Genomic DNA, 26,820 nt, shown 5'->3' on the forward strand with positions numbered 1-26,820 from the left:
CAGAAGCTCAAGCTGTTTGTAATAGCAATAGGAGCAAGATCAAGTCCTTTTTCACAATGCGCTTAGCCAAAGCTTGGTATTATCGTATATTGGAGGAGCTCAAGGCCAAATTCCTCAAGCAATCAAACGATAAAAGCGAGTACTCCAGACAGACTGCCATTGAGACATTTGACTCTCTGCTTCAGACTGAGGATGGTAACAAACCAGAGCATGGGAATGTGGTTAATGTTATTCAGAAGTTTGAGAATATGACCCCCGGAAAAAGCAAGACATTCACACAGACATTTACTGATCTCCTCTATAGGGACATCACACGTGGAATCGCGCCCAATTTGATCCCAGAACCAATGAGAGGGAAGTCATGCAGTAATGGGATTGTTCCTGATTCACATACTGACATGTACGCTGAAATTCGAAACAAAGTGCGGAATTTCATGGGACTGATGGGGTGGTGGCTGAAAACTCAGATTGGCTGCCACGGTGATAGGGTGGCTGACAAAATATTAAAAGAAGAGTCACTGGCAGCAGCGCAGCTACCGAAGGTCAACATCACAGAGAAGCCTGTGGCAACTGCTCCAGCTCCTAGCTCAGTATGTGAGGAGACACGTTCCGTACCTGCACCGGATGCAACGGCACAAAAAGAACACAGGAAAGCATTCATCCAGATGTTCACAGAGAAGCTGGTTTCTCGGATATACAGGAAAACAAAAGTGAACTGGTCTATTGGAAACCCAGAGGACAACGTTTACCATCTGTTCAATAGAACATGGGCCAACGTCAAGGGTGTAGATTTTGATACTACCCAAAAAACGGTTAAAAACCTTGACAAGACCATTTTCAAGGACTTGTGTAAGAAATGCGGAAGTGCAGACAAGGTGCTGATCTCCATGCGTCTAAAGGATCCGGCACTGGAAAGATGTATTGTCTACCATGTCAAAGATTATCTGATGAGACCACCAAAAAAGCGTAGCACCATCTGCAGGTTCTTCCTATCTGTAGGAAAAGCCATCTCCACTATCTGCAGACGTAGAGATACGCCGAGAGAGATGCCAGTGTAATGGTATTTCTTCTTCGAAGTTAGGGTTTTCTCCGGGTGCTCCGAGTGTTTCTCCCACATTCATGAAAATGAAGAAAAAAAAACGTTTGCAGCAAAGGGCTACAGTCCTGCCTCACATCCAGGTTACCATCTCCTCCACTGGGAGACCCATGGAGCAGGAGGTTACCTAGATGGGGGGCAGAACGTGAGCTCTCAGGGCCACCTCAGTGGTCAACAGTGGCAGCTCACAGCTAGAAGGCGAGGGTTCAGTGATTGGTCCTGAGCCTTTATGAGTTTGTGTCCTACTGTGGCGCTAAGTATGGGTTTATCCCGGGTGCTCCGGTTTCTGCCCACATTGTGTGCCTATAACATCTAACTGATTTAATAAACATATATAGATATATAATTAGACATAATGTCTGTATTTGTATAGTGATAATGTTTGAGTGTAGCGTAACAAAAATGGATCTGATATCAATCTCCAAACAATAAGTTGCCACTCCTCCCTGCGCCATTGAACTTCAGGTACAGAATTATTATCGGAAATTGCACACACAGAAGAGGCTGACGTTTATTAACATAACATTTAGTTAAAATAATGTGTTTTTTATAAAAAATGTTCGAAGCCTCTATAGAACAGCTTCATTGTTCCTTGGACTAGGCATAAGTCCCAGGAACTTGTGTGCGGCGATCAGACCCCCTCCACGCCCAGGCCGCTATCTGCACCTCACCAATTGCGCTGAATGCAAGAAGCATGAAACAACTTTTAGCATGTTATTAATATGATCCCTTTTTCTGATAATGCAGACATCTTTTTAAAGCAGATGGACTTTTCCTTAACAAGCCAGAAGTAAAGCTGTTCAATTCTAACCAACTACGTTCTTTATGCTGTTTTTTAATTAGTCATGGTAATACCGCATACCGCGGTTTAATAGGGAACGGGTTTGATGGTATCAAAATTTGGATACCACCCAACTCCAGCATGGACTGCACAATACATTATGTCTCCTCTGTGTTTGTGATTCTTGTGTTGGTACAATAATATTCATGTCCCTGAAGTTTCCAAGAACTATGGATGCCCAACATCAGTTAAATGCAGCTGAAAAGGTTACAGTTTCTTTTCAAATAAACACACCTCTTGTTTGCAAAGGTAGTGTTTCTCTTTCTGTGCACTGAAGAAGCATTTTAGTTCACACCAGGATTGGTGTTTGTCTGTGTGTGTGTGTGTGTGTGTGTGTGTGTGTTTGTGTGCGCGCGCGCACTAGGCTCAGATAGCCTCTCCCATAATCTCGTTATTATTGCTAAATATTTATGTTGGTAGTATAGTATTTCTCAAACTTCATTGCCCGCAGACCACACACACGCACAGTATAAATTGTAGAGAATCTCATATTAGCAATGAAAACAACAAACACCATTGGTTTTTAAATATTTTTGTCTTTCTTTTTTAATATAAGAGCAGAAACAAATTATTTTGCATTTATTTTTGTTATCCAGTACCTTAATCCTTTTCCAAGATTGTAATAATCTTAAGACTGTCCAGTGAGTTTAGGTGTAGCTCTCTTTAAAAAAAAATAGTACAAGAAAGTATTTGTTTCTTCTCTTCATCAAGTAGAAAACATGTCATTGAAACAGGATTACAGTTGATTGGAGAAAATGACAAAAGGGGTGAACATTCTGTGACATTAACTAAAAAAATGTCAGTGAAGTTAGTCTCTGTTAGCCTCTCACATGCTGCTCACATTCATTGTAAACCTCAGAGGTGAGAGATTAGCATATTTCATAACAGTAAGAAAGGATGTATAACATTTTAAGCTGCAACCCTATACATCAACAGAGATGCGAATTCTCTCCTTGTCTGACTGACAGTAAAGGTTTCTCATAGGGCCATTACATTTGTCCCTTACCAGAAACCATACAGGAAGCAAACAGACACAAAGTGTGTTTACTGCAAGATTTTAGAAGAAAAAAAACTGCTGCTACTTTTGGGTTTTGCCATTTCTGGCAAAATTATAGTGAAGTGAAAGATGGTAAACTTTTATTCATCATCGTCGTCACCGTCATCATCATCGTCATCATCATCGTCATCATCATCATCGTCGTCGTCATCATCGTCATCATCATCATTGTCATCGTCGTCGTTGTCGTCATCATCGTCATCATCTTCATCGTCGTCGTCATCGTCGTCATCATCCTCATCATCGTCGTCATCATCATCATCTTCTTCATCGTCATCATCATCTGGGTCGATCTTTCCTGACAGAACGTCCTCAATCCACTGCTCCAGCTCATCAGCCGTGGGCATGTCATCCTGGTCATCCATTTCCATCCACACGCTGTCGGCCTGCCGATAACACACAGTGGCACTCAAATATTTATAGGATGACAAAATGTTTTCAAGTGCCCAGTTTACAGCTCAAAATGGCAGTCAAATAACAAGTAGCGTACATAGACTACATTTGGAGCAATAGCTTGCGTTAAAACGCAGAAAAAATAAATCTTATGTCTTAAATACAGGTTGAAAAAAACGGTACTTACTCATTAATGTCATTGTCTTAGAAACTAAAACCCAGCAGTAGGGTTGAACTAAGTGCTGCACTCATCTCATGGGAAGAGGCTGGTATGAAGCATAGTGTTTTGTTTTACTTTTTCAAAATTTTTACAGAGGCACAGACACTGTCAGACTTTTATACCATGGTAATGAGAGAACTCTCCAGTATCAGAACGAAAACTTAAACTTGCAAATGCAAATGCATTCCTCTTGATAACACATACTTACTCACTCGTCCTCCAAACAAGTAATTTTTCAATTTAAGTTTTTGTAAGGGGTTTAGAAAGGATGCTTACGTCATCAACATCAACCACACCAATGTGAGGAGAAGAGAGGTCGATGCCAAAGGTCTTCTCCCAGTATGGCACCAGCTGAAAGAGAGATACAGACAGATGGGTAGGCTTGTATATCCTGATGCAATTAAGAATTACATTGAAAGTAGTCTTTATATATATATATATATATATATATATATATATATATATATATATATATATATAAGGGGTGAGGGGTACCAGAGGGAAATTGTCAGGGTCAATCCAGATGATGCTGAGGTTGGGGTTGTCAGTGTTCTCGCGTGCCACCTCCTTCAGGATTTCCAGGAATTCATAACCGTCTAAGAAAAAGTTCAAATATCAGGCACCCTAAAGCATTATCTAGATATTTGATCATCCATCTATCACTTCACAATGTGGATAATATCAATGCTATGTCTGTATTTAAGAGGCGCTAAGGTAGAAGTTTACCTGGGTCATCTTCCTCAGCAAAGGCAACAATGTGCTCTCCATCAATGTCATCCTCCTGTGAGCACAAAAGAAGGATAAGGCGACGATGTCTTCTTATATTCCCCAGATTGACTGATAAAAAATGCAAGTTTTATTGGAGGATAACGTTTTATAAATAACAGTTTCAGATCTCTTACCCAGATCTCATACATACTGTGAGGCTCAAGCTTCCTCAGAGTGGGCCTGAAAAATCAAATGTAATATTACAATGACTTACAGGAAAAAAAAACACTTGTTTTTTGGGTTTTGATTGTGTAAATTATGCAATAGTGGAAGAAGTGCTCAGATCGTAAAAGTAGCAATACCACAGTGTGAAAATAATCTGTTCCAAGTAAAAGTCCTGCATTCAAACGCCTACTTAAGTATTAGCATCATGAAGAGAATCTTTTGATGGCCTTTTTACATTATCGGAAAATACTGTAGGTTATCCTACATGCTTGGAAAGGGAGGGGAGGGATATTCTGTTAGTTGCACTGCGCTCTACCCTCTACACACTGCTCCTTCAAATAAATATACTGGAGTAAAAAGCTAATTTGGCTCCAAATTGTAGAGGTATAAAGTAGGATCAAATGGAAATACTCACTTAAAAGTACCTCAATTAGCAACAAATGCATTTAGAGTCATTCCACCACCGAAATTATGTGACCAAAGATGGATTAAAGGACACCATAAATGCTCACCTGTCATGCTGTTCAATGTATTCAACAAGCTCAGACTCAATGTAGGGCTTTCCTGGAATGGTTACCGGTTCCTCCATGAAGGGCTCATAGAAGTCAACTTCGTTAATCTTCAACTTAAGCTTCTTGGCAATCTGAAATAATGTAAATAGAGTAGAGAATATGACAGGAAATACAAAGTTAAAGATGTTTGCGAGTACAGCACAGCACAGACATGTAAACATTACTAGTACCAAACTAATCTTAAAATGTACTTAATGTCTATATTGTTACACGTCCATGAAATTGCTAAGTCTCCTAGGATTTTCAGAAGAACTGAAATTTACATTTTTATGCACAAAATAGGCCAATCCCTACCAATACGCAAACAAACAATTAAAACCTTTGGGTCAAATGTAGCAAAGAATTTGATGAAGGGGTGGAACTCCTCAGCAGCATCATCAAACTCAATGAAGTCTGTATGGAGAAAATAAGGAAAACATCATTAGGCTGACAACAACAGTTTCTTGAAGTTTCATCAGTTTGAAGCTCAGTTTCTAGATCATAATCTTTAACCTACGAGGAGATTTCTCGCTCTTGAAATAGCCAACCAGCTTGATGACCTCGTCCATGTTGTGGAAACCCTTGAGCTCACGCTCGTTGTCAATGATCTCCACAGGGTCTTCAATCACCTGACAAGAGACATTTATATCAGTCCTAATATCTGGGTGACATAATTCCACTAGCTGTGTAAGGCAACATGCTGCTGTCCGCTTAAAAATGTCCTCAATCAACACATTCTCACTCTCAACTTGTCACATACAGACGCTTGGTCAGGACTTCTTGACACCTTTTTCATTTTCTGGCTACCCCTTTGGCATCATTTTTCAATGTGCAGGGCAGGATTAGGTTTAGGCAACAAACCTACCTGGTTAGCTTTAGGAAAAGATGATGGTTTGGGTTAGAATATGTACGTTTGTTATGTAACATAACATCCTGGTTAAAGTCCTGTGTTTGTTTGACCCATTCATCCGCCCCAGCATCTTCTCTATGCAGACTTTGGTATTCTTTATACTTTGTCATCTCACAGTGCATGCGTCCAACCCCTGTGCATCTCAAACAGACTCTAAAGGGTGCCCTGTCAAATATGAGGCCCACTGACCAAGCTGCTGTATTATAGAAATAAGACCAAACCATAATTCAACTACCGTACTCGGCACCATCCCTCCCCATTGACCAAAAATTACGTACATCATAGAGGAACTCCACCAGGGTGTCGGCTGCCAGCTCTCCATCGTACTCGATGATCTCATTGTCGGCGAAGATGTAGATGCTCTCCACCTCATCAAAACCTGCAGAGAAAGAAGAATATGTCAGTGGGTAATATTAATATACCTGATTGTTCTTTTATGCAATAATTTCTGCTCATGGGTTTGGGTTTCCAGCTGCAGCACGTTGTCTGAAAGAAGCTGGGAAATCTTTGGTCAACACTTGAGGGCAGCCTTGTTTCAAATTTATTGTCTATCATTGCAGTACCACATGTTGAATCCTGTTTATTATTATAATATTATTGTATGTACGTTTTTTATACATTTGTTCATAGGTGATCATGGAGTAGCACTAGACAGGTTAAAGTTCAAATGTGCCCAAAAGCAAATATAATGTATGCTACATTAAATTAACATAACGTCCTTTATAATTCATGTAAATAAATAAATAAATTGTACCCATATTCCTATTGAGACTGTCTCTATAAATCCAGAGTGAATACGGATTATATGACTATAGAGAGTTAAAAAAAAAGATTATTAGAAAGAAGTCTACAGAAATCACATCTTTTTCACCCCAAATGCCATCAAAATGCTTAATAACCAGTCACACTCTGACTGGCATTCCTTGTACTTCCCTTTTTACAATTACTTTCAGTTTCATACTGTACATTTGAACTCTTGTGCACTTGGAATGAATTTCCATTTCCCTGCTCTAGCTCTATTTATTGTGTCGTTGATTTGTATTCTGTTTTTATGTGAACCTTGGCTGCAAAATTAGTGATAACCTATACCTTGATAAAGATAACCTTGAATTTGCTAAGTAGCACTTGTTCGTCCCTATTCTTTGAGAACACCAGGAGAGACCATGAGAAATGTGGTGATGGAAAGAAAGGATTGAAACTGAGCCTAAGATTTATTTTTTTCTATTGGTATTGTTGACAATTAGGCATTTTTTCATCAGCCAGGTCTATGTCAATGCTTGGCAAGCTTACCAAGCTTCTTGGCAACTGCAGAGTCCTTCTTTTCATCCACCAGGCCGAATCCAATGTCCTCATCATCAAAATCACCCAGAACTTGGGCTGCAAGCTAAAGAGAGAGAGAAAGCGAGAGAGAGGTGGAGTAGTGAAGAAGAAAGAGAATGTTGTATTTAGTATCACGTGAGTGCTGCTTCTATGTCTGACTGATCTTAGCAATCCACTGGTCTACCCATGATAGACATTTCCTGATCTCAGAACTCCACTGAAAACATACTTTCAGTTTCATTTACACATGCTACCCCTTGGCATTTCATCTTAATTTCAAGGCCTTAAAAGCAAAAGCTTTGGATTGCTGCCTTGCACTTTCTAAATCGGAGTGAAACCGAAGCCAACAATTGACAGCTCTCATAGCCGGCGTGAGAGGAGCACAGACAGCGGGGTTTCCAGAAGAACAAGAGAGGCAGAACTTGAGCCAACTATGTTGAGGGGAAGACTCGCTGCAACAGGTGTGGTGGAAAGAAGAGGAGCCAGAGTCAAGCTGCTGCATACAGTACATGCGCATATATGCTGTAAAAATATACAGACCTAAGCAATAAATTAACTGTATTTCTCACAGTTGTATACAACAACACACTACCATTTTCCATTTGTAATGCAAATTTGCTTTCCATTTTATTGTTTTAACACTTGTAGAGTATGAAAAAGATGATTTACCCTTGGAATGTGAGATTACACTTTAAACAAAGTGAATGAAAAGCGTTATGTAGCAAAGCAGCATTGTGAATAGGATCGTACAGTGACATCCATAAGTGGCCAAATGCCCCAAAGCACCAGCAACAAATAGCTTTTGCAGTATGTATAGTACGCTGTAGCATGCGTTATGCTGCTCTTCACAGGCGGTCTTTAATGCCATCCATTCTTTTGGTCTCCACAGTCCAGAGACATTAGCTCATGTTTGGACCCAGGGCCAATTTTTCTCTAATCTTGTTAGAAGCATTGGCCTATTTGCCTTGAAACACTAAAGCATGATAATTGCAATGGAAAAGGTGAATGTTCCAGTCAGGGTGAGGCTTTTTTTACTTTAAAGGGTAAGTTCACCCAAATCAGAAAAAAATATTCTGTCTAGTTGTCCTGATAGATAGTTTTATCTGGTGAAGTCTTGAAAGAATAGCTCAGTATTCTGGGAAATACAACTCAATAGAAAGAGTCATATCTCTGTTTTCAGAATAAAGCTATAGTCAGCAGCCAATTAACTTAGCTCATCTAATTCATTGCAAGAAATTAAAAAGTCCCAAAATGTCAAACTATACCTTTTAAGATACCCGTTTCCTTGAATTATGTCCCACCAATACAATGGAGGTTAATGTGCTTTCAAAAAAATCCCACATACCTCACTCTTAACTGTTTTCAATTGAGACTATTGAGTTTTTTATGTAAGTTTTCAATGTTATGAGCAGCACATATTAATTATGATTGACTTATGTTGAAACTGAGGGGGTGGCAGAAATTCTAAAGACTAATGCTGTTTTTCCATTGCATGGTACAGCTTTACTCAACATGATATTCACTGTCAGTAGCGACAACAACTCGACCCATTATGTCACTGCAGATTACTACTACTATCCACAGTGGAGAACTAAAAGACAAAAGTACTGGTACCAAAAAAAAAAGAGAGTCAAGCTGATCTGTACCATACAGTATAGACAGTATAACCTATTGGTACACAAAACTAACTAACTAAAGTAAATATGATTTTTATAATTTGGGTGAAGTGACCCTTTATTGATGGCCGCATGGAAAAAATTGATGGGAGGATGGATGGATGGATGTTAAAGTTTGATTAATAGATTAGATGGGAGCATTTTTGAAACAATCTTCCATTTCTCTTTCACAGGTAAATCAGCTTGCTAGGACTCAAACTGGCCCAGTCCAAGCTGCTGCGGCTGCGGCTGCTGCGGCTGCTGCTGCTGCTGGACTTTGAAAGCAGTTGAGTCTCTCTGTGATACCTGCAGTCAAGGAGTGGAAGAGAACAATCAGCAGATCCTGCAGGGGCAGAATAATCGGTATTTCGCAGCCCAGCTTTACAGACACAACAAGGGCAGACCTTGACATACCTGAAAGATAAGTGCTGCTTGACTTGTGATCAACTGCAAGAAGAGGTAACGCTTTAGGGCAAAGCACAATAGTCACAGCCTCCAGGTTTACAACAAATGGGAGTGGCCTTCACAGGAGACAAAATAGGTCCAAACTTAAACAATGAGATTGTACTTGGTTTACAAAGCCCCGTTTACACACAACGATGGGCAACAATTTACTATAAGTGCCCTTATTTAACATTTATAAGCAGTATGAATACATGTAATACATTTAATAATGTAACACTTCACAATGTTGAGCAGCTATAAGAACATTTTAGTTGTGTTTATTGATATGTAGTATTTGTCAGCAAATATGGCTTATCCATTAAATACATGCTATGATCATTAATTATGCAGCAGCCTTCATTTATACTGTGTATTATTGCATAAACTTTATCACTTATATCTGCTTTACACTACATTATAATGGGTTATTAACCATGCATTTCTGATTTATATACTACTTGTAAATGCTAAAAAGGGGGACTTGAAGGAAAGTGTCACTATCCTTACCTTAGGACCTCAGGTCATTTGCAATGCATCTGGTTTAATTAATCTGGCGAAACATTTTGGATCATCTCGCATCCCAACAATTTGTTGTTCAATTATATCGATATGAAAAGGTATCCTTGTTTGTCCCTAGCATTTCTATCCTCTTCTCCTCTTTTTCTTTTAACATAGAGATAATACTAACATCTAGGGGACACTTATATATTTATAAGTCCCCATATGTTTCCATTTCCATCATAATGCAAAAATGGGATTTAATCCGTGGATTTGAATAAAACAGTATCCGAGGTCCTGAGGTAATGCTAGCTGATTGTGAACAGGAGCTTAACACAAGAAATCAGATGATTATTAAATAGTTTTGGGTGTATTGGGTGTACCATTTTGAAAACACGTTTATTTGAATCTGCAATTAGTAAATGGAGCAACGTAACAGTGCTCATATCATGCTTTTTGGCTTTTTTCCTTTCCTTTATAGTGTTATATATCTTTTTTGTGCACGTTATAGGTCTACAAAGTGAAAAAGCCCAAAGTCCCCACCCCCCCCAAAGGGACTTAGCATCTATACAGAAAACACAAACTGCTCCAATCAGCTCTATTGTAGTCCAGCCTTTACTTCTGTGACAATTTCTGTCACTTTGTAACACATGTTATAATGCTCGCCTAGCTGCAAGCGTGGCACGCCCTCATACTCTGCTTCTGAATGGTTAGTAGTCCTTACCTCGGTACTCCCAAAAAAGATGGAACAGAAGTGAGATGTCTCACTCTGTAGCTAAAGCAGATAGCTCAACCCACAGGGTGAAAATATGGTTTTTTTTTTCAAATGAAACCATGTAAACCTATGCTGGTACAGCCTTTTAATACAATTATGAACCTGAAAATGAACATAATGTGAGCACTTTAATAACATCTGCTGTTGCTTATAATGACCTCCGACACAAATTACGCTTTTTAGACAACTTGTGCTTATGCTGCGTGGAGTAGGAACTAAATCAGGGTGTAGTTTGCAACTTTTTGAATGATCTTCTGTAGTAGATTGCATTAACCATTGCATTGCATTACTTTATTAAAGTCAAACTTTCTCACAAAAACATTGAAAAACAAAAAACAACACTACTGCAGGAGTGGGTTCCAAGAATTGACAACAACAAAAACAACGCCAAAGATACTATAACAAACTCCACTTTCCAGATTCAATTGTCAAGTGTAGGACTTTGTTTGTCCAAAACTATATTCCTCTCCCTGTTACCACAGGGCGTGACCAAATTAGTAACACTGGGGTATTTATAAGAGAGGTGAAGTTGTGGGTGCTTGCAGTGGGGTGGAGGCAAAGCAGGGAGTCCCACAGCTTTATAAGGGTGTGTAAGAAAGCATGTTGAGGAGCAGAAAAGAAGATCCGTTATCTATGGAAATGGGTGTAGAAAAGGAAGGAGGGGAAGGCAGACTTGGCTGCTGATGAATGAAAGAAGACACGACACACACGTGAACACTTCACAGCCATCATCTCCTTCTAGTTCTGTCCTCCCTCTGAAATCTCTAATTTCTGCTCTCTGGTGTTCTTCTCACTTCTCTCTTTCCCACTTTCTGTGCCCATCTGGATATTTTGTCCTGACTTACAGGAGTCTCCTAAGACACCCCTTCACCCTTCCTCATCTGTTTCCCTTGCTGTCATCCTGACACCATCTGAAAAGTCTGGGTGCGTGGGGCCAAGTGAGAGGTTAGCAGTGTAATCACTTGGCTTCATCTCCCAATGCCCAGTCAGTGTCAGCTTGTCAGGTAACACAAGATGAGGGCAGAGAGCCATGGTGAGTTGTCAAAAACATGCTCTGGGTCCCGGCGGTGGCCCCATACGATGAGCTAGGAAAGGGTGGCAGGTTAGCAGTGCAGTAGAGGGGTCTTAGTTGTTGTAGGGTTGGGGAAAAAATCAGATTCAGCATAGTATCCATATACACATCCATATGTATATGAAATACTATACATATATATTCATACTGTATGTAAATATATACTGTATATGTGTGTGTGTGTGTGTGTGTGTGTGTGTCACCTCATGATGTAAGAACCCCGGGGACACTGGCACAAACTCAACAGCACCAGCTGCAGAGACACAGCTAGCTTTGCATTTGGCCTTGTTTTTTATTTACATTTGCGACCAAAAATGTAATGATTCAGAGCTGTGACAAAGAGTGCATGTACTTTACAGTGTGCAGATGTGTTAACATGGTTTTACTAGTGCCATAAATGCATGCAATCCGATGAATATGCATATTGCAAGTTTTAGACTGCAAGAATAATGATAAATCATCAACCCTTTACATTACTGTTTTTAAGTGTATAACGTCAAGATGTTTTTAAAGCAGAGTTTGCTCAATGTTAATCACATTATATGACATGGCATCTTCCAGTAAGAAGACACTGTTCACTGTCTGCATTTACCGTTAACAAGGTCCAATTGCAATGATGGTATAATGAAATCGAGCTCCCTTTTTTAAATCAGATATTAATAATCAAAAGATAGTAGGGTAAGTTTCCGATTTTTTTCTGAAAACCTAAATCTAAAACTTATCTTATTGCAACTCATTGTTTAGCTATGCTAAACAACTATGGCTTTCCATTGATTTCGATATGGTACAAAAATCAACTTTTTGAGATGTAATGGAAATGTGTCTGTTTTATGGTGTACAAAAATATTGTTGCATGTAATGTGGTTTGTTTATGTAATGGTTTGTCTGCAGATGTATTTGAAAAATCTACATTGTTATGTTGATTTTGCAACATTAACGTAATTTTTAACACAAAAAGACAATACAAAACAAAATGCAAACCCATTATGGCTTTAACATCAAAGCCCACGCCCCAACTAGTAGGTAATACGGCCAACAAAAAAACAGGAAATAAATCATCTTTCTCAAATTATCTCTAACATGTTGTCTGCTACCCCCAAAAATAGCTGAATCTGTGAAATGAAGAAACATCAAAAGCTTATCAAAGCAATAATATTCCCCATCTTCCTGTATGAGCAGGTGGCCTGGGTTCTGTGCAAAATAGGAATTATAATCAGCTTTTCCCCCCAGCCAGAGAGTAAATTAATAATGACTGCTGTAACACATCAGGAGGTTCTACACCAGGCTGTTACATAACACTGCGCCAGGGTGGTCATGAAACATTCAGATGCGAAAATGTACAAAACACATGTGCAGACTTGCCGCCAGCTACTGCACTGTTTTAAAATGCCGATCTAGGATTATGCACAGAAATAAGACGCTGTGTTTTTAAATGTATTACAGATTATAGATATGTAAGAACTCTCTATAAATCTCTGTTTTTTTTAGTTAGTTTATTATTTTGTACTTATTCAACGCTTTTAGAAATGTCACAGGCACACAAGCTGATTCACTCCAACAAATTGTGAGGACAGAAGTGTCTGGGACCATCTGTGAATGACTCACTTTGACAGCAATAAACCATATTACAAACATGTCGCATAACAATCTCAGATAATAAACTCCTGCATTTGTCAAGCTTGTTTTTGTGAGTCACACAAAGCCAGCAGTTGTCAAATGCAACACACTTTCCAAAAGACAAGACGCGTTCTTTTGAGGTAATTTAAAGTGATTTATGTGAATTAACATTTTTCAAAATGTACATGTGCAACTGATAACAAATTAGGATTGCTATGTTGCATTTGAGTGTCCCAGTAAATAACATCAGTCGCGTACCCCAATAGGCCTTTTTCACCAACAAAAAATACTGTCAAATGATGAAGTTAATGGTGCTTAATTCCATTTAGCTGCTACAGTTTCAGGGTCCTGGTAGTGTGCATGCTGGCTCACTGTCACACTGTCATGACTTACTGCGACATTTGAGCTTGCGCTTTTTCAAGTCAAAACGTCTATTTTGAAAAAGGGGTATGGTATGGATCAATCGTCAAAGGTCCCATAGTATGCTAATTTTCAGGATCATGCTTGACTTTGGTTACAAAAATAACATATTTTCTTATACTGTCCCCCCCCTTTAAAAAAAAGCCCAGTGTACTCTGATTGGTCAACATTTCTGGGTTTGCATCTGCTCTCTTGGAGTCACTAAACCGTCATTGCAGCTGGGAAATGACATTGGCTGTAGCTGCACTTTCTACCTATACATGGTATAGTTGTGAAGTCGGATGTCCTGACTGCTTGTTTAAACATACCGACTGTGTGTGTTTCTCTGTGGATTGAGCACTTTGTTCCTTTCACAGAAATCTAACTTTTTACAATATGGGACCTTTACATAAAGCAAATTCAATTAATTGAACCTGTGCTTTGTGTTAATACGATACATGTGCTGTACAAACAGTCAATTGCAGCTCTATGAAATTCTTTTTGTGGAATAGAGATTTCAACATCCAAAAAATTCCCATTTAAAATTTTCATGATACACTTTTATTCCCTGCATTTATTTGACATTTTTCTCCCATGAATAAGTGATACGAAGACATTCCCTAATACAGATAATGGAGGAGTGGGGAAAGCAGAAAAGAACATTATGTAAACAATTTGTATGTTATGTTGAGGGAGAAAGCGAGAACAGCAGGGTCATTTATAAGTAATTACAGCAAGAAAGTACAAATACTGTAACACAATGTGTGTCCCGTGGTGCAAACACAGTATGTACACAGTACAGTGTTCTTGGACAACACTGATTGGGTTATATTTTGGAGGCAGTCGTCAACATGGGGGTAGGAGCGGTGGAGGGGAGTCCTGCTAAATTTAGCCGGACAGAAACAGCATGTGGGCTCTCTGCCATGAACTATTTTGGCCTGTTGTTGGGAGCTGCTGTCAGGTCCCTCAGTGAGCTGCGAAGCTCCCACCTCAGCTAAATTTGATTTGAGTCACAAATTTCAATTACCGCTGTATCATCATTTATGTTCCTATTTTATGTATTCTTCTCATATTATTGCACAATTTTTCCAGCCATGCACCAATATTTTCTCTGCGCACTTACGTAGTCAAAGAGGAGCTCTATCGGTGTACATATGGCGTTCAGTTTACTTGTCACAAGGAGTACTATAGTTGTATAATGTTACAAGTTTTTTAAAAAGTGGGTATGGCGTTCGGTTCATATCATATTTCTTGAGTGCAATAAAACATGTTTCACGTGGTGTATGACGATGTAACAAAAGTGGGTATTGAGGAGGCAGATGGGGTCTAATGAAAAAAAGTAAGGTGGTACATTGTGGGAAATGTAGGCTCACGTGCTTGTGTTGCTTGTAGCTTGATACCTCAGCCTTGGCTGCTTCCATTTAGAATTTTTTTTTTTTCTTTTTTGGTTTCCCAACTTTATGGAAGTGCAATAACAAATTGGATATCCCCTTAACACTATATTTTACTTTCACTTTCATTTCCCTTTTGCTCTTATGATGAAATTAGTTTTTGAGATTTAGGTTCTGTTGGATTGGTTTCAATCAGTGTATTTTTTTTTTCAATTCAACACTCATGGCTACAACCTCTTGTATTGCTGCATCTCTTCCTGCAAAGGCCCACTTTCCCTGAAGTAATTATAAAAAATTTGTTTAGGCTTGTGTAATTCATGTTTATGAGTTTTTTAATGAGTTCATGGATTTGAAAAAGAGGTGCATCTCATGCAATAAAAGCTGAAACAATTCAATTTAACTACTTGAAGTAGATCAGCGTTCACTTTGCCATTGCAGCAAGAAATACATTCAACTCAGATTTTGTGACTCACTTTCAGGTTTGTGGCTTATATCAAGTTACATTTTGGCAGCAGTATGACAGTATTAGGTCACAATTTCAACTTCCATAACCGGAAATCCAGCCAAACATCACATCAGTGAACTGCAAAGAGTGTGTTCATGTTGGCCCCACTGAAAAACTCTGCTCCATGCCAACTTTGATAGGATGTTAAACATCTTTCGCCCCTGTTGGACACTACACAAAGGTGTATATAGTGAAGAGCAGCATTTCATTTGGGTTAGCTGATATGAGCCACTCCTCTCTATTGCAGCCACACTTCAGATCCCAGCTGCGATGATGAAGCCATTAAGTGTTTTTCACCAAACTAGATCACAGATGTGCAGATGTACTCTGTAGGGGTTGCTTATGGAAATGTACAACACTATTCATATGCAGGAGTTGCTTTCACCATGAGGTGTTCTAAAATACATTTTACAAAAGGATTCAAAATTTCTCAATTCATGTACCTAAGAGAGGATGAAGAGATGACTGCCTGCCTGGTAGAGTTCTGGTACAATAAATCAACTTGAGAAACGCAGTTCATGAAATTCAATCTGTACAAAACACTTCTCCCATTTGGACAAAAACACAAAATCCAAGTCTCAAATTCTACTGTGTATCCTCAGTACATATGCATTACTTGCCACACAGATGCACATTCATGCCTGAGATTAATGATATATTTATGTATTAAGAAATGGGAGAAAAGGTGTAATAAAAAATAATAATATGTGAGACAGCTTAGCACTATCAATTACAACATTAAACACTGACCCATATTGTGACACAGTGCGTCAGGGAGCAATACAGTTTTAACAGCTTAGACCCTTGATATCAATAGGCAAAAGCTTCTATTATTACTCCTCGAACAGGTGGCTTTTGCGATGAAACAAATCAAGGACACTTTAACATAACCCGTCATATTTAATGACATTACATTTGACAAAGTAGATATTAATATATTGCCTCTTTCACATGGTTAATTGAGGTGGTTAAGATGCCTCCAGAGGAAGGTAAGAAGAGATCTATAAAGATGTGATGTAGCTCTCACTCAACTTGACAGCAGTATCACTTAATGGGAATGTTATTTAATGACATCTGTGCTACTTGAATGAGGAAAAATTAAACTGGTGCTCTAGACTACGCAGAGTAAAGGGAGCTTTGCAATGTTGGAAAGACTCACAGTTTATCCTGGAGGAAAGTGGGTTAAATCTAAAGTACCTCATCAGGAGTTCGAGATCTAAAAGGACCACAGGGACTTGGCCTTTTGGCCCTGCCTGGTCCAAGATAAATCGGGGTAATGAGATCTGATCTGACTTATGCATTCTGAACGTGGCGTGTCAGTGTCGTCGCTTAAAACCAGACTCGATGGTTGTATGGCTCCCTGTCAGGTTCACAGGTCTTTGCAGGGGATGGACGTGCTACGGAGGACGTAGGAGTTAATACTGACCCTGATTTACACTTTGTGTCCACTGAGGATTGCAAAACTGGCTCATCTTGTTCTCCTATTACAGTAGCAGCACCAAGACCGGGAGGAGCCTGAGAGAGTTTTCAATAGCATGGTTGATAACAACATCAGTCAAATGAGGACATATGAAGGTTATAATACAGACAACAGATGGCTGAGTCTTTTAAAAACAAGAACTTTGTAAAAAGGGTCTTAAATGCACACATGATGGCTGTTAACATGATATGATGGTCTAACAAACAATTGATTTCCAGTTCTTTAACATCTGTTTAGAATAAGCAAAAGGGTGAGTTTGGTCAAAGATACACAGAGCAAATAACGCCACTATAAACTGAGATATTCAGACATTGGGCTGTATTTCATAGGTAATTATTTTAGATTTCTATCAACCGTTAAGAGCCAAATAAGTAGAATAGTCACCTTTGTGCAAATACAGTAACATTTTACCAAAAATAAAACAATTATTTCTTTGTCCAGGGCAGCAGGAGAGCCACAGATAACACTGAAGGGTCTTGTTAGGATGCACGTCTTAAAATTTAAAAAAAAACCTTTATCTTATTTTTATCATCTCTATACAATTGATTAAATTGAAGTTCAAAGGTTTTATTTATACCAGAGGAGCATCAAGCAGTGGCCATAGCATTGAGAAATTGAGATGATTCGGTGAGCACATACAAAATGACCCCCCGTTCTTTCTCTCTCTCTCTCTCCATCAACACCATCCACTGCCATTAAAAATGTAAGCAGGAAATGGATTGTGCCGGTGAAAGGAGGAGCCTCCAACAATCAGTTTGGATCACAGTTACCACAGCGACAGTCTGACCTTTCCCCAGATCCTTCAGTAGATGAAAGGAGATTAGAAAAGATAACACAATATTCTCCTTCAAACCACCAAGATTCCCTGCACATTATATGACTGCGTTTTAAATTGCCTTGTGTGCACCTGTCATCTTTCTCAGTTATTAATACAATGGTATGTGACCTGAGGGGTTAAAAAAGGGAGAAGACACAGCCTCGAGTGGTCGTTTCCTTTTGCCCTTCTCTCACTGGAAGACTTTGTACCATTGAGTGTCTTCTGGCAATATAATGATCAATTAAATAAGATTTATATTACTGTTCCAGTCACAGCACTGATCTGTAAAGGTCTGCTAAATATAGAAATTCAAATCCCAACATATTTTGTTTCATACAGCTGTGAATATTTGCTATGAAAATGCATAATTTAACATTTTAGACACATTTTAAAGAGTGTACAGCCACACTAGCAGCTTTGTAAGGCTGTACATGCTGTAAGAACAGCAGTGCTTTGAGCTAAATGCTAGCGTCAGTGCTCACAACGACAATTAATTTACATTTGTTCATTAGCAATACACACAAATACAGCTGAGGTGGAGGGGAATATCATCAGTTTGGTCATGAACCCAAGCCATTTTGACCCGATGACAATGAAAAATAGTAATGTGGTGCATTGTGGGAAATGTAGGGTCCCTTGCTTTTGTTACTTGTAGCTTGACATCTCAGCCTCTGCTTTTTTTTAAATGTAATTATGTTTATATTTTTTTAATTCTATACTCATGGCTATTACCTCTTGTTGCTGCATCTCCTCCTGTAAAGGCCCAGTTTTTCTGAAGTAATCATAAAAATGTATTTAGGTGTTTTAATTTATGTTTATAAGTTGTTTAATGAGTTCACGGGTCTGAAAAAGTGGAGCATCTTATGCAATAAAAGCAGAAACCATTTGATTTAACTACTTGAAGTAGATCATAGTTCACTTTGCCAATGCAGTAAGAAATACTGTACATTCACCTCAGATTTTGTGACTCACTTTCAGGTTTGTGGCTTTTATCAAGTTACATTTTGGCAGCAGTATGACAGTATTAGGTCACAGTTTCAACTTCCATAACCAGAAATCCAGCCAAACATCACATCAGTGAACTGCAAAGAGAGTGTTTATGTTGGCCCCACTGCAAAACTCTGCTCCATGCCAACTTTGATAGGATTTTAAACATCTTTCGCCCCTGTTGGACACTACACAAAGATGTATTTACTGAAAAGCAGAATTTTATTTGGGTTAGCTGATAAACCCAAGTCAATTTGACCTGAAGATGTCTCTAAATCAGAGGTTCTCAATTTGTTTTTGACCAGAGATCCCAGATAGAGAATATACATGCATGCATTAAACATGAAGAGTTATACATTGTTAGATTAAAAAAGTACTATTTCAAATTAAATTGAAAAAGGATTTAAAAAATGAAATACTATTTGTTGAACTACTATATTTTATTTTTGTAAAAAACAAACGTATTTTTTATATTATGATAATTTCATTAAAAGAACCTGAAAACCTGATAAGAAGTTAATTTACCAAAGTGACTACAGCTCATGAGGGTGACATGTGTACCAGAGTTCATGGCATGAAATAGCTGTTGAGATATATTTTATTAAAAAAACTAAAATGTCAACCCCATGGTGGCGCTAGAGGAAAAGTCAGAGGATCACCGAATTTAGTAAGCTTCACCATTTGGGAAGCATAAATGTCAGTGCAAAATGTCATGGCAATACATCCAATAGTTGTATAAATATTTCGGTCTGGAAAAGCTCGACCGACCAACTAAGTTGTCTGATGGCGTTACATAAAGATGACAGCATGTCAGAAGTATTTACAGGCTGGATGATCATATCTTTGCCATGTTATGTCATCATTTCTTTTTGTTATCCGTCTCGAACTGAATAATCGACTTACTTACATCATATTAATAAATAAATAAGGTAAAACATAATGGTACACAGGGTGCCTTAGGAACAATGTGTATACGGTTGGTAGAGAGGGTGGCAAGTAATAGATCACTGCAATCTGAGCTGTGTGCAGCGTAGTGATGGATGAGTACGGGCAATAACAGTATGCTGTAAGCCGAAGGTCAGAGTTAAAACAGAGAAAAAGAAAGAGAGAATGAAGATCCAGATAGCAGACAAGTCAGAAAGATGTTGATCAGTGCAGCTTGTCTTTAAAATTGGGACCAACACGTTTCATATTTCTTATACTACTTTGAATGTGTTTAACCACTGTAGCGTGTAGAACTTATTAAGTTGTTAAATTGTCACTGCCTGTTAGACTTTAATCATATCTTTGGATGACTTCATAATATTTGGTCTGAGTCATAGTAGTGAGAGCTATTTTTGTCAAAAGAGCTGCGGGTGAGGTGTGCTCACAACTCATCTGTACTCTCAAATCTTTTTTCATGCCTTGTGAATTTGCTCCCAGTTCGTTAAACAGATTGCTGTTGCCAGGTTGAATGTTAAATACCTGAAACATTGCATGGTGAGAGCTACTGTATGTCAAACCCTGTTGCTGAGCCAAACACGAAAACTGCCATGAAATTAACACTTTACTTTGTCTCTGTTTCTGTTTTAAGGTTTAATGTGTTCACATGTGCATGTGTGCATCAATCACAAAGGCAGCCACATGAGGTCACCAAATGTTAAAGAAGGGGGAACAGTTGCATATTGCAGTGGTTACTGACAATAACTCCAATATGTTTGTCATTTTTTCAATTTCTTGTCTGCAAGTTCACATACTGGCTTACTATCCAAAATTAGAACTATAGGCCAACATGAAAAACAAAAATACATTTGGAGGGAACAGTTAAACAGGTGTGACTAGTGGTAAAAATAGGCTCGTTCGAGATGAACTGCGCCTCGCCTGTAAAGTGGACGAGAGCAGGCGGCAGCAGCGGGGGGCGGTGACAAAAAGCTGCGGTAAAGTCGGACAGTTTCCAGCCGATTCCAGCCGCCTTCAGGCTGGACAGGAAGTGATGAAAACACTGTGGTGCGATTCCGATTTAACAAAATATAATCAGACCCTCATACCAGCTGGTACACAGTCTCCAGTTGTTTTAGTTATGACAGAGTAGCTGGCAAAGTGCTCTACATGCGACCTGTTGCTGATTTTAATGAACAACAGACTGGAGATGATCCGTGATCTGAACGGATTTATCTCTTTGACTTCTAAACTTAACTATCAGTCACACAACATGTGTTCTGGACAGAATAAGTCTTTAAATCAGACAAATAGCAATTAAAATCGCTCCGATTCAAAAACAATAAAAAGTTTATATAAAACGTCATCATGTTGTAAACCAATCAGGTGTTAAATCAGCTGAGAAGCCGGCGTTTCCCAGCATGCTCTGGGTCCGCCTGGGTCCGCCTGGCTCTTGCAGTCGGTGAAAAGCAACTGCGCCGCCTGCGTCTCAGAACTGCGGCCGCCTTGCTCTCGTGAGATTTCCGTTGCCCACGTGTGCATGACGTCAGAGCAAGTCGGGATCAAGTTGGACACAAATCTAACCGGCATGCAACGGGCGCCGATGATCGATTCTGCGCAGACCTGGCTCATCTCGAACGAGCCTAATCATGCAGTTGGCCTAGGGTTAGGTCCATTTATCGATTAGCAGGGGTGCAAGTAACAAATCAGCCTAGATTTACCCTAGTTAGACTGCTATTGTGTACGCGTAGTTTTTTTCAAAGAAAAGTCACATTACAAAGTCCTAATAACCCGTGTAAAGGTTTAAAAAAAAAAAAAAAAATTACATTTAACGCTAACAGACATGCTTATCCCAAATCAAACGCACCCCCAATGGTAGGCTCCACGTCACCGGCAGGTGCGCGCTAGTCCTAGCTAATTGCTAACATGCTCACGGCGACTTCCGCTTTCACTGAGAAACGTCTTACATTCATTGAGGACTTTCTGCTTCTTTTAAAAACTTTGAGGTGCACTGTGGGACCAGAGGGACTGAGTGGACTGGTTTTCCTGGGACAGCGAGGCTCAGCTATAGTGGACTGGCTGTATTGTGTTTCGAAAATGGACGGCCGGAGAAGTTGAACATGGTGTAGCCATTTAAACAGAGGGTGTAGTTTGCGATGCACGAGACTCGCGTTCACACAGGTGAGTGACTATGGTAACTACTGTACACGCTGTGCGTGTCTGCGCGCGCTCTGGTTTGCAGACGGTGCAGTCCAGACTGGGATTTGTATGTGTGGTTGTGGCTCCAGCAGCTGTGGAGTTTATGTTGTTTACCTCTGTGTTGTCTGCGTTGGGGATGATTTGTTCTGCTGTTGATTCATTAAGAAGTCCAGGCCATAATGTGGCTTACTAATAATCGTTGCACCCGCCATGGTGTCCAGAATTTTTACTCAACCTCTCCTTATGTTCTGTTTTTTGTTTTGTTTTGCAGATTTAGGCTATTTCATATTCATGTGTTTTTGGTTCTCTTAGCAAAGGAAAAAAAAAGTCACATTTTATGCTTTAACACATTCCCATACAAAGCCAAAACATAAGAACTATTGATTTTGTCCTGTTTTACCATTCACCCCATGGCTCTTTTTGCAAATGCAGGTTTTGTGACACTACATGGACCTCTTTCATTGAGTATTGCACAATAAAACCACATTTCAATTAAACATTAAAATGTATTGCATATTCACAACCCTTGTCCACTACAGAGAAGTTACAAGTGTATACCTGCCATAAAACAGCTGTGAGTATACACTGGATTGATTTTCACAGACTAAGAAAACTACCAGCCTAGGTCAAAGGTCACATGCTGGACATATTTTTGAGTGACAGGTTGACTCCTCCATCACTTAACCTTTTTTTTCATTGGGAAAAGGTTGGGTTTATTCAGGATGTGTGTCACAGTGTCCCTGCAGTGGGAGGTCTTGCTACCTGCCCTAGCTGTCAGGATTTCTGTCACGTCAGCATTTTAAACTTCTCATCGCTCAAACAAGTTGACTACATGTCAATATGCATTTGTACGAGCTTCGCAACAACTGCACAGCTCGCAGTACACGGAATAACCTACCAGAATTCTCACAATGAGTAGCATGGTGTAGTAAATTGCTGAAATCACACTATATCCATAAAGTCAATTTCTATCTTGAAAGAAATGCAGTTTTCAATTTGTGTGACTAGTCTGAAGCCTAACAGGTTTGTCCACCCACAATGGACTAAGAAATCTTTAAAAGGATTTAATTTGATGTCAATAATCTGCCATTTGCTCCATTCTTTAATTCATCATGTACATTTACTCCTAACTCTGGTAAAGTGGGTCATGTACTGTATGTGTGAGTGTTTTTCATCTGAAGGATATTAAACACGTGATGATCCTGTGATACTTATCCCATTTAAAACTTATAGTCAGGCTGGAAAATGCAGGGGGACATACAATCTACTAGTAGCAGTGCCTGCAGGATTATTCTCTAGACTCATTTGCTAAATTTAACTTATTCTATTTCTATTGATATTAAAGAGGAAGCTGTGGTTTCAAAAATGAAGACGGGCCGTTTCTCGTGTCGCCTGACAGTGTGAGTGATAACCCAAAGAAACAGCTGCAGGGAGAATAAACCTCAAATTATCAGCTCAAGCATGTGATGAGTCACACAAATGGGAAACAAACATTTTGTTCATATTAAGATACATACATGACTATACATGTTTTATGAATGATGTAAATGCTCAGTATGCTGTCTCAAAGTAGAAGCACATCCTGTCATGCAGCTATGTCCAAACTTCAAACAAAGGCAGATAAGATTTTATTCCCTGTGCTCTGCACTTTAATAATTCATAAATCCTGGTTCATAGGTAGTAATGACCAGCTATTTAAAGACTCTCCTCTGAGCCCTTCTAGTGCTCTTTCCTGATTGGCTGTTTGGTCCCAACTGAAAGTCAGTAAGAGTCCAACAGGGACCTGCTCTCTTTTTCAAGCCAAGAAGCACAACCTGGCACCACCGACAAGGAAATTAATCAGATCCAATGACTTAGGTGTATAAATGATGGTTTAAGACTTCAGCCTGCACCCAGAGGGTGTGTAGTAGTACTAAACAGAACCGTGTATGTTGCCTGAGAGAGCTGAGGGAGCAGGAGTCTCTCTGAGATATGGCCCTGAGCTGTCTGTCCATCCCGGGAGGGCTTTTAGCCTCTTGCTAAGCATGCGGAGCTGTCCCAGGCTATTTACAGAGGTGACTTATGCAGGCTAGTGTAAGGTACACTGAGCCTTTGTAAGAAGACACTGCTGCTCCGACAGCCAGATGATTGCTGTGGTGAATCCAGTGGCTGACAGTGGGGCCCAGGTGCGTCGACTGTGGTGCTGGCTGCTAAAGAGCCCGTTGGATTTATTTATCGTGTCAAAAAAAGTTTCCAGAACATGCATACTCTTTCATCTGCCAACTGATAAACGGCAGCACTGGAGATATTTAAGAGTAAGACTATTTTAATGTAATCACAGAAATACATGCATGGTGCCATGTTGCTGGGATGCCATTGAAGTGAATGATCTGCTCAATAGACACACATGTGTGATGCTTGTTTGGTGTAGCTGACTGTGTGCAAAAACCTGACATCATTTGAATTTCGGTTTGACTTTGTGTCTGATCTAGTAATTTCACAGGAAACCATAAAGCTCCCAAATAGAGGATTGTAATTGTGTGGACTGGATACTAAAATAGCTGTAGACCTTTTCAATGGAATTTTCTTGCTAGGCAACAGCCTGGCCCCTTGTTAACTTCCTGTCAGTTGATGTCATTCACATTGATTGCAGCAGGAAACCAACTCGGGGCCATTTACAATGTTTACGTTTACAACTGTGAAATAGTGTATATGAACTGGGCTAACTTAACTAGCACGATGTTGCTAATTTCCGGGATTGCTTGCATTACACTAGATCATACAAAGTATCGTCCATTCGGATCCAAAGGCAAAAAGTGCATGTAGCTAGTCTGAATGGCCAAAAGGACGAGTTGTGATTTCTCCCTTCAAAAACAAAACAAAAATCACACGCTGGACAAGATGTATTTTTTAGGTCCATTGGGTGGAGACAAGCTGACCCAATCAAGACTTAATTGACAATCAGTCAGCAAGTGAACATGCATTCACCTAACACTTGGCATATACTTCTGGGTGTATAGTTTCCTATCAGTACTTCCCTCCATCCTGTTTCTTCAGCTCTGCCTCTATCCAGCTACTTGGCAGTCTGCCACACCTGAAGGGTCCATGACTTGCTCAACTGGATCTCACCCGCTCTTCCTCCACACCTGTCAACAGCCGTAAACCCACTTATCTGAAACTCTAAGTGCAAAAGCCATGACTGCGTCCAGGAATCCTCAACTGGAGCCAAATTCTCCATGTGAAATCCTTCCCTTCAACCCTCTTTCCTACATGACCCTTCCCCCACATAGGCCAAAAATCCATCCCCTGTCATGCTTTGGCGGCGACCCACCTCCAAAGCCAGCTCCTCTATCTGTAACTGCTTCATGGCATTGCGGTTCCCATCCACGTTTCTGTGGTAGTAGATCACCATCACGTCATACTTCTTCATGATGGACTTGTAGTTCTTGGCGCTGAGGTCGTGGACGCGGTCTTTGCCATCATACTCGGGAATCTCTAAGCCCTTCTCCCCCCAGGAAAGGGTCCCCAAGGATAGGAAGACCCCCAAAAACACCCAGCCCCACTTCATGGCTATAGTCACCTGGTGGTTGTAAGAACGCCTCTTCTCAAAGCCTTAAGTCGAAGGGGAAAATACACTTGAGAGTTTTACGTTGTCCCTAACGCAAGGTGGTGTCAAGCAGGGAGAGTTAGGAACAAAGTCGACTTCCTTTCCCCACCGACTAGAGAAGAGCAGGTCCGACAGTGGCACCCCCCTTTTAAAAAAGAGCTACACATGGTTTTGCTGACGCCACTGGCTGGAAAAAAAGGGGAGGGGCCCTTTTTGGGGACGCAAATTGGTATGTAAGTGGGCGAGACACTGATCCCACTCGTCTAAGAGCCGGACAGTCAGAGGGGCTGCCAGAAAAGAAGGACAGACAGTGAGAGGGGTTGGGAGGGGACTCCTGAGCAGTGTACAGAAAAAAAGCATGGGTCGTAACATGGGAGGAGCCGTGCTTAGGTCACACAGCCACCTGTTTGAAGCCGTGGCTATGAAAGGGACAGCGGTTGTGTTGGAAGTTTGGAGAGCTACAAATTCCTGCTCAGTGTCTTGGAGGACTGAATGTATGGATGGATGGATATACGATGAGAGCTTGAGGAAAGAAGAGCTCCCAGATGCCATTACCATATTAAGTTTTGTAGAGAAGCCGGACTCTCGCTATAAATAAGGCCTCTGCGGGATAACACTAAGGACAAGATGGCGTCCATAGGGTCAGAGGGTAGATGGGCTCTTTAGGCACAGATTACAACAACAAAATACTTAATTGTATATAATATTTCTACTTGATTGTATTTTATATACACAATAACCTTTTGCTATACCAGTATGTATAAATAAAACTTTTACCAAAAAACCCTCTGCGCTTAAAGGTTAAAGGTGCCCTGTGGAGTTTTCTTGTAAATAGTGTGGTTACTGTAGTGCCAAGCACTCATACTAGTGTTCAGCGCCACATATGTTGTACTGGTGCGGTTTGGCCCAACGGCAAAAAGAGTGTCAGTCATGTGCATGAGGCAACCGCTTATACATACAGTGTACAAGTATGAAATATATAATAATGAAATAAAACCATCAATTGTGTGCAGGTTTGAATATCTTATTATAATGTTTAAATTTTACTACTCTTACTTTGCGTGCACTCAAGAATTAAATCAAAATCACTCTGTGTCCCTCACCAAATAGAAATATTTGAACATTTTGACTTTGGCTGTGACTTAATAGAAGCACA

General features: G+C 39.8%; 2 protein-coding genes across 3 annotated transcripts; one reads left to right on the forward strand and one right to left on the reverse strand.

Annotated features, from left to right (window-relative positions):
• LOC116706935 (uncharacterized) lies at positions 1 to 1,132 on the forward strand. Its single transcript, XM_032544004.1, has 2 exons — positions 1 to 619; positions 653 to 1,132. Exons 1-2 carry the CDS (start codon positions 57 to 59, stop codon positions 1,056 to 1,058), a joined length of 969 nt encoding a protein of 322 aa, XP_032399895.1. The 5' UTR covers positions 1 to 56; the 3' UTR covers positions 1,059 to 1,132.
• A 1,321-nt stretch (positions 1,133 to 2,453) lies between these two features.
• casq1b (calsequestrin 1b) lies at positions 2,454 to 25,821 on the reverse strand. 2 transcript variants are annotated; one of them, XM_032544002.1, is made up of 12 exons: positions 25,389 to 25,821; positions 9,391 to 9,423; positions 7,292 to 7,385; positions 6,280 to 6,380; positions 5,609 to 5,720; positions 5,432 to 5,505; positions 5,053 to 5,183; positions 4,510 to 4,555; positions 4,334 to 4,388; positions 4,103 to 4,203; positions 3,884 to 3,958; positions 2,454 to 3,380 (listed from the first exon to the last, which is right to left on the reverse strand). In XM_032544002.1, exons 1-12 carry the CDS (start codon positions 25,623 to 25,625, stop codon positions 3,075 to 3,077), a joined length of 1,365 nt encoding a protein of 454 aa, XP_032399893.1. In that variant the 5' UTR covers positions 25,626 to 25,821; the 3' UTR covers positions 2,454 to 3,074. The 2 variants fall into 2 exon arrangements, with proteins under 2 accessions (XP_032399893.1, XP_032399894.1); XM_032544003.1 differs by lacking the exon at positions 9,391 to 9,423 and having other exon boundaries at positions 25,389 to 25,819.
• Positions 25,822 to 26,820: the final 999 nt, after the last annotated feature.

This window comes from Etheostoma spectabile, chromosome 19 (genome assembly GCF_008692095.1).
Source record: "Etheostoma spectabile isolate EspeVRDwgs_2016 chromosome 19, UIUC_Espe_1.0, whole genome shotgun sequence".
Lineage (NCBI taxonomy): Eukaryota > Metazoa > Chordata > Actinopteri > Perciformes > Percidae > Etheostoma > Etheostoma spectabile.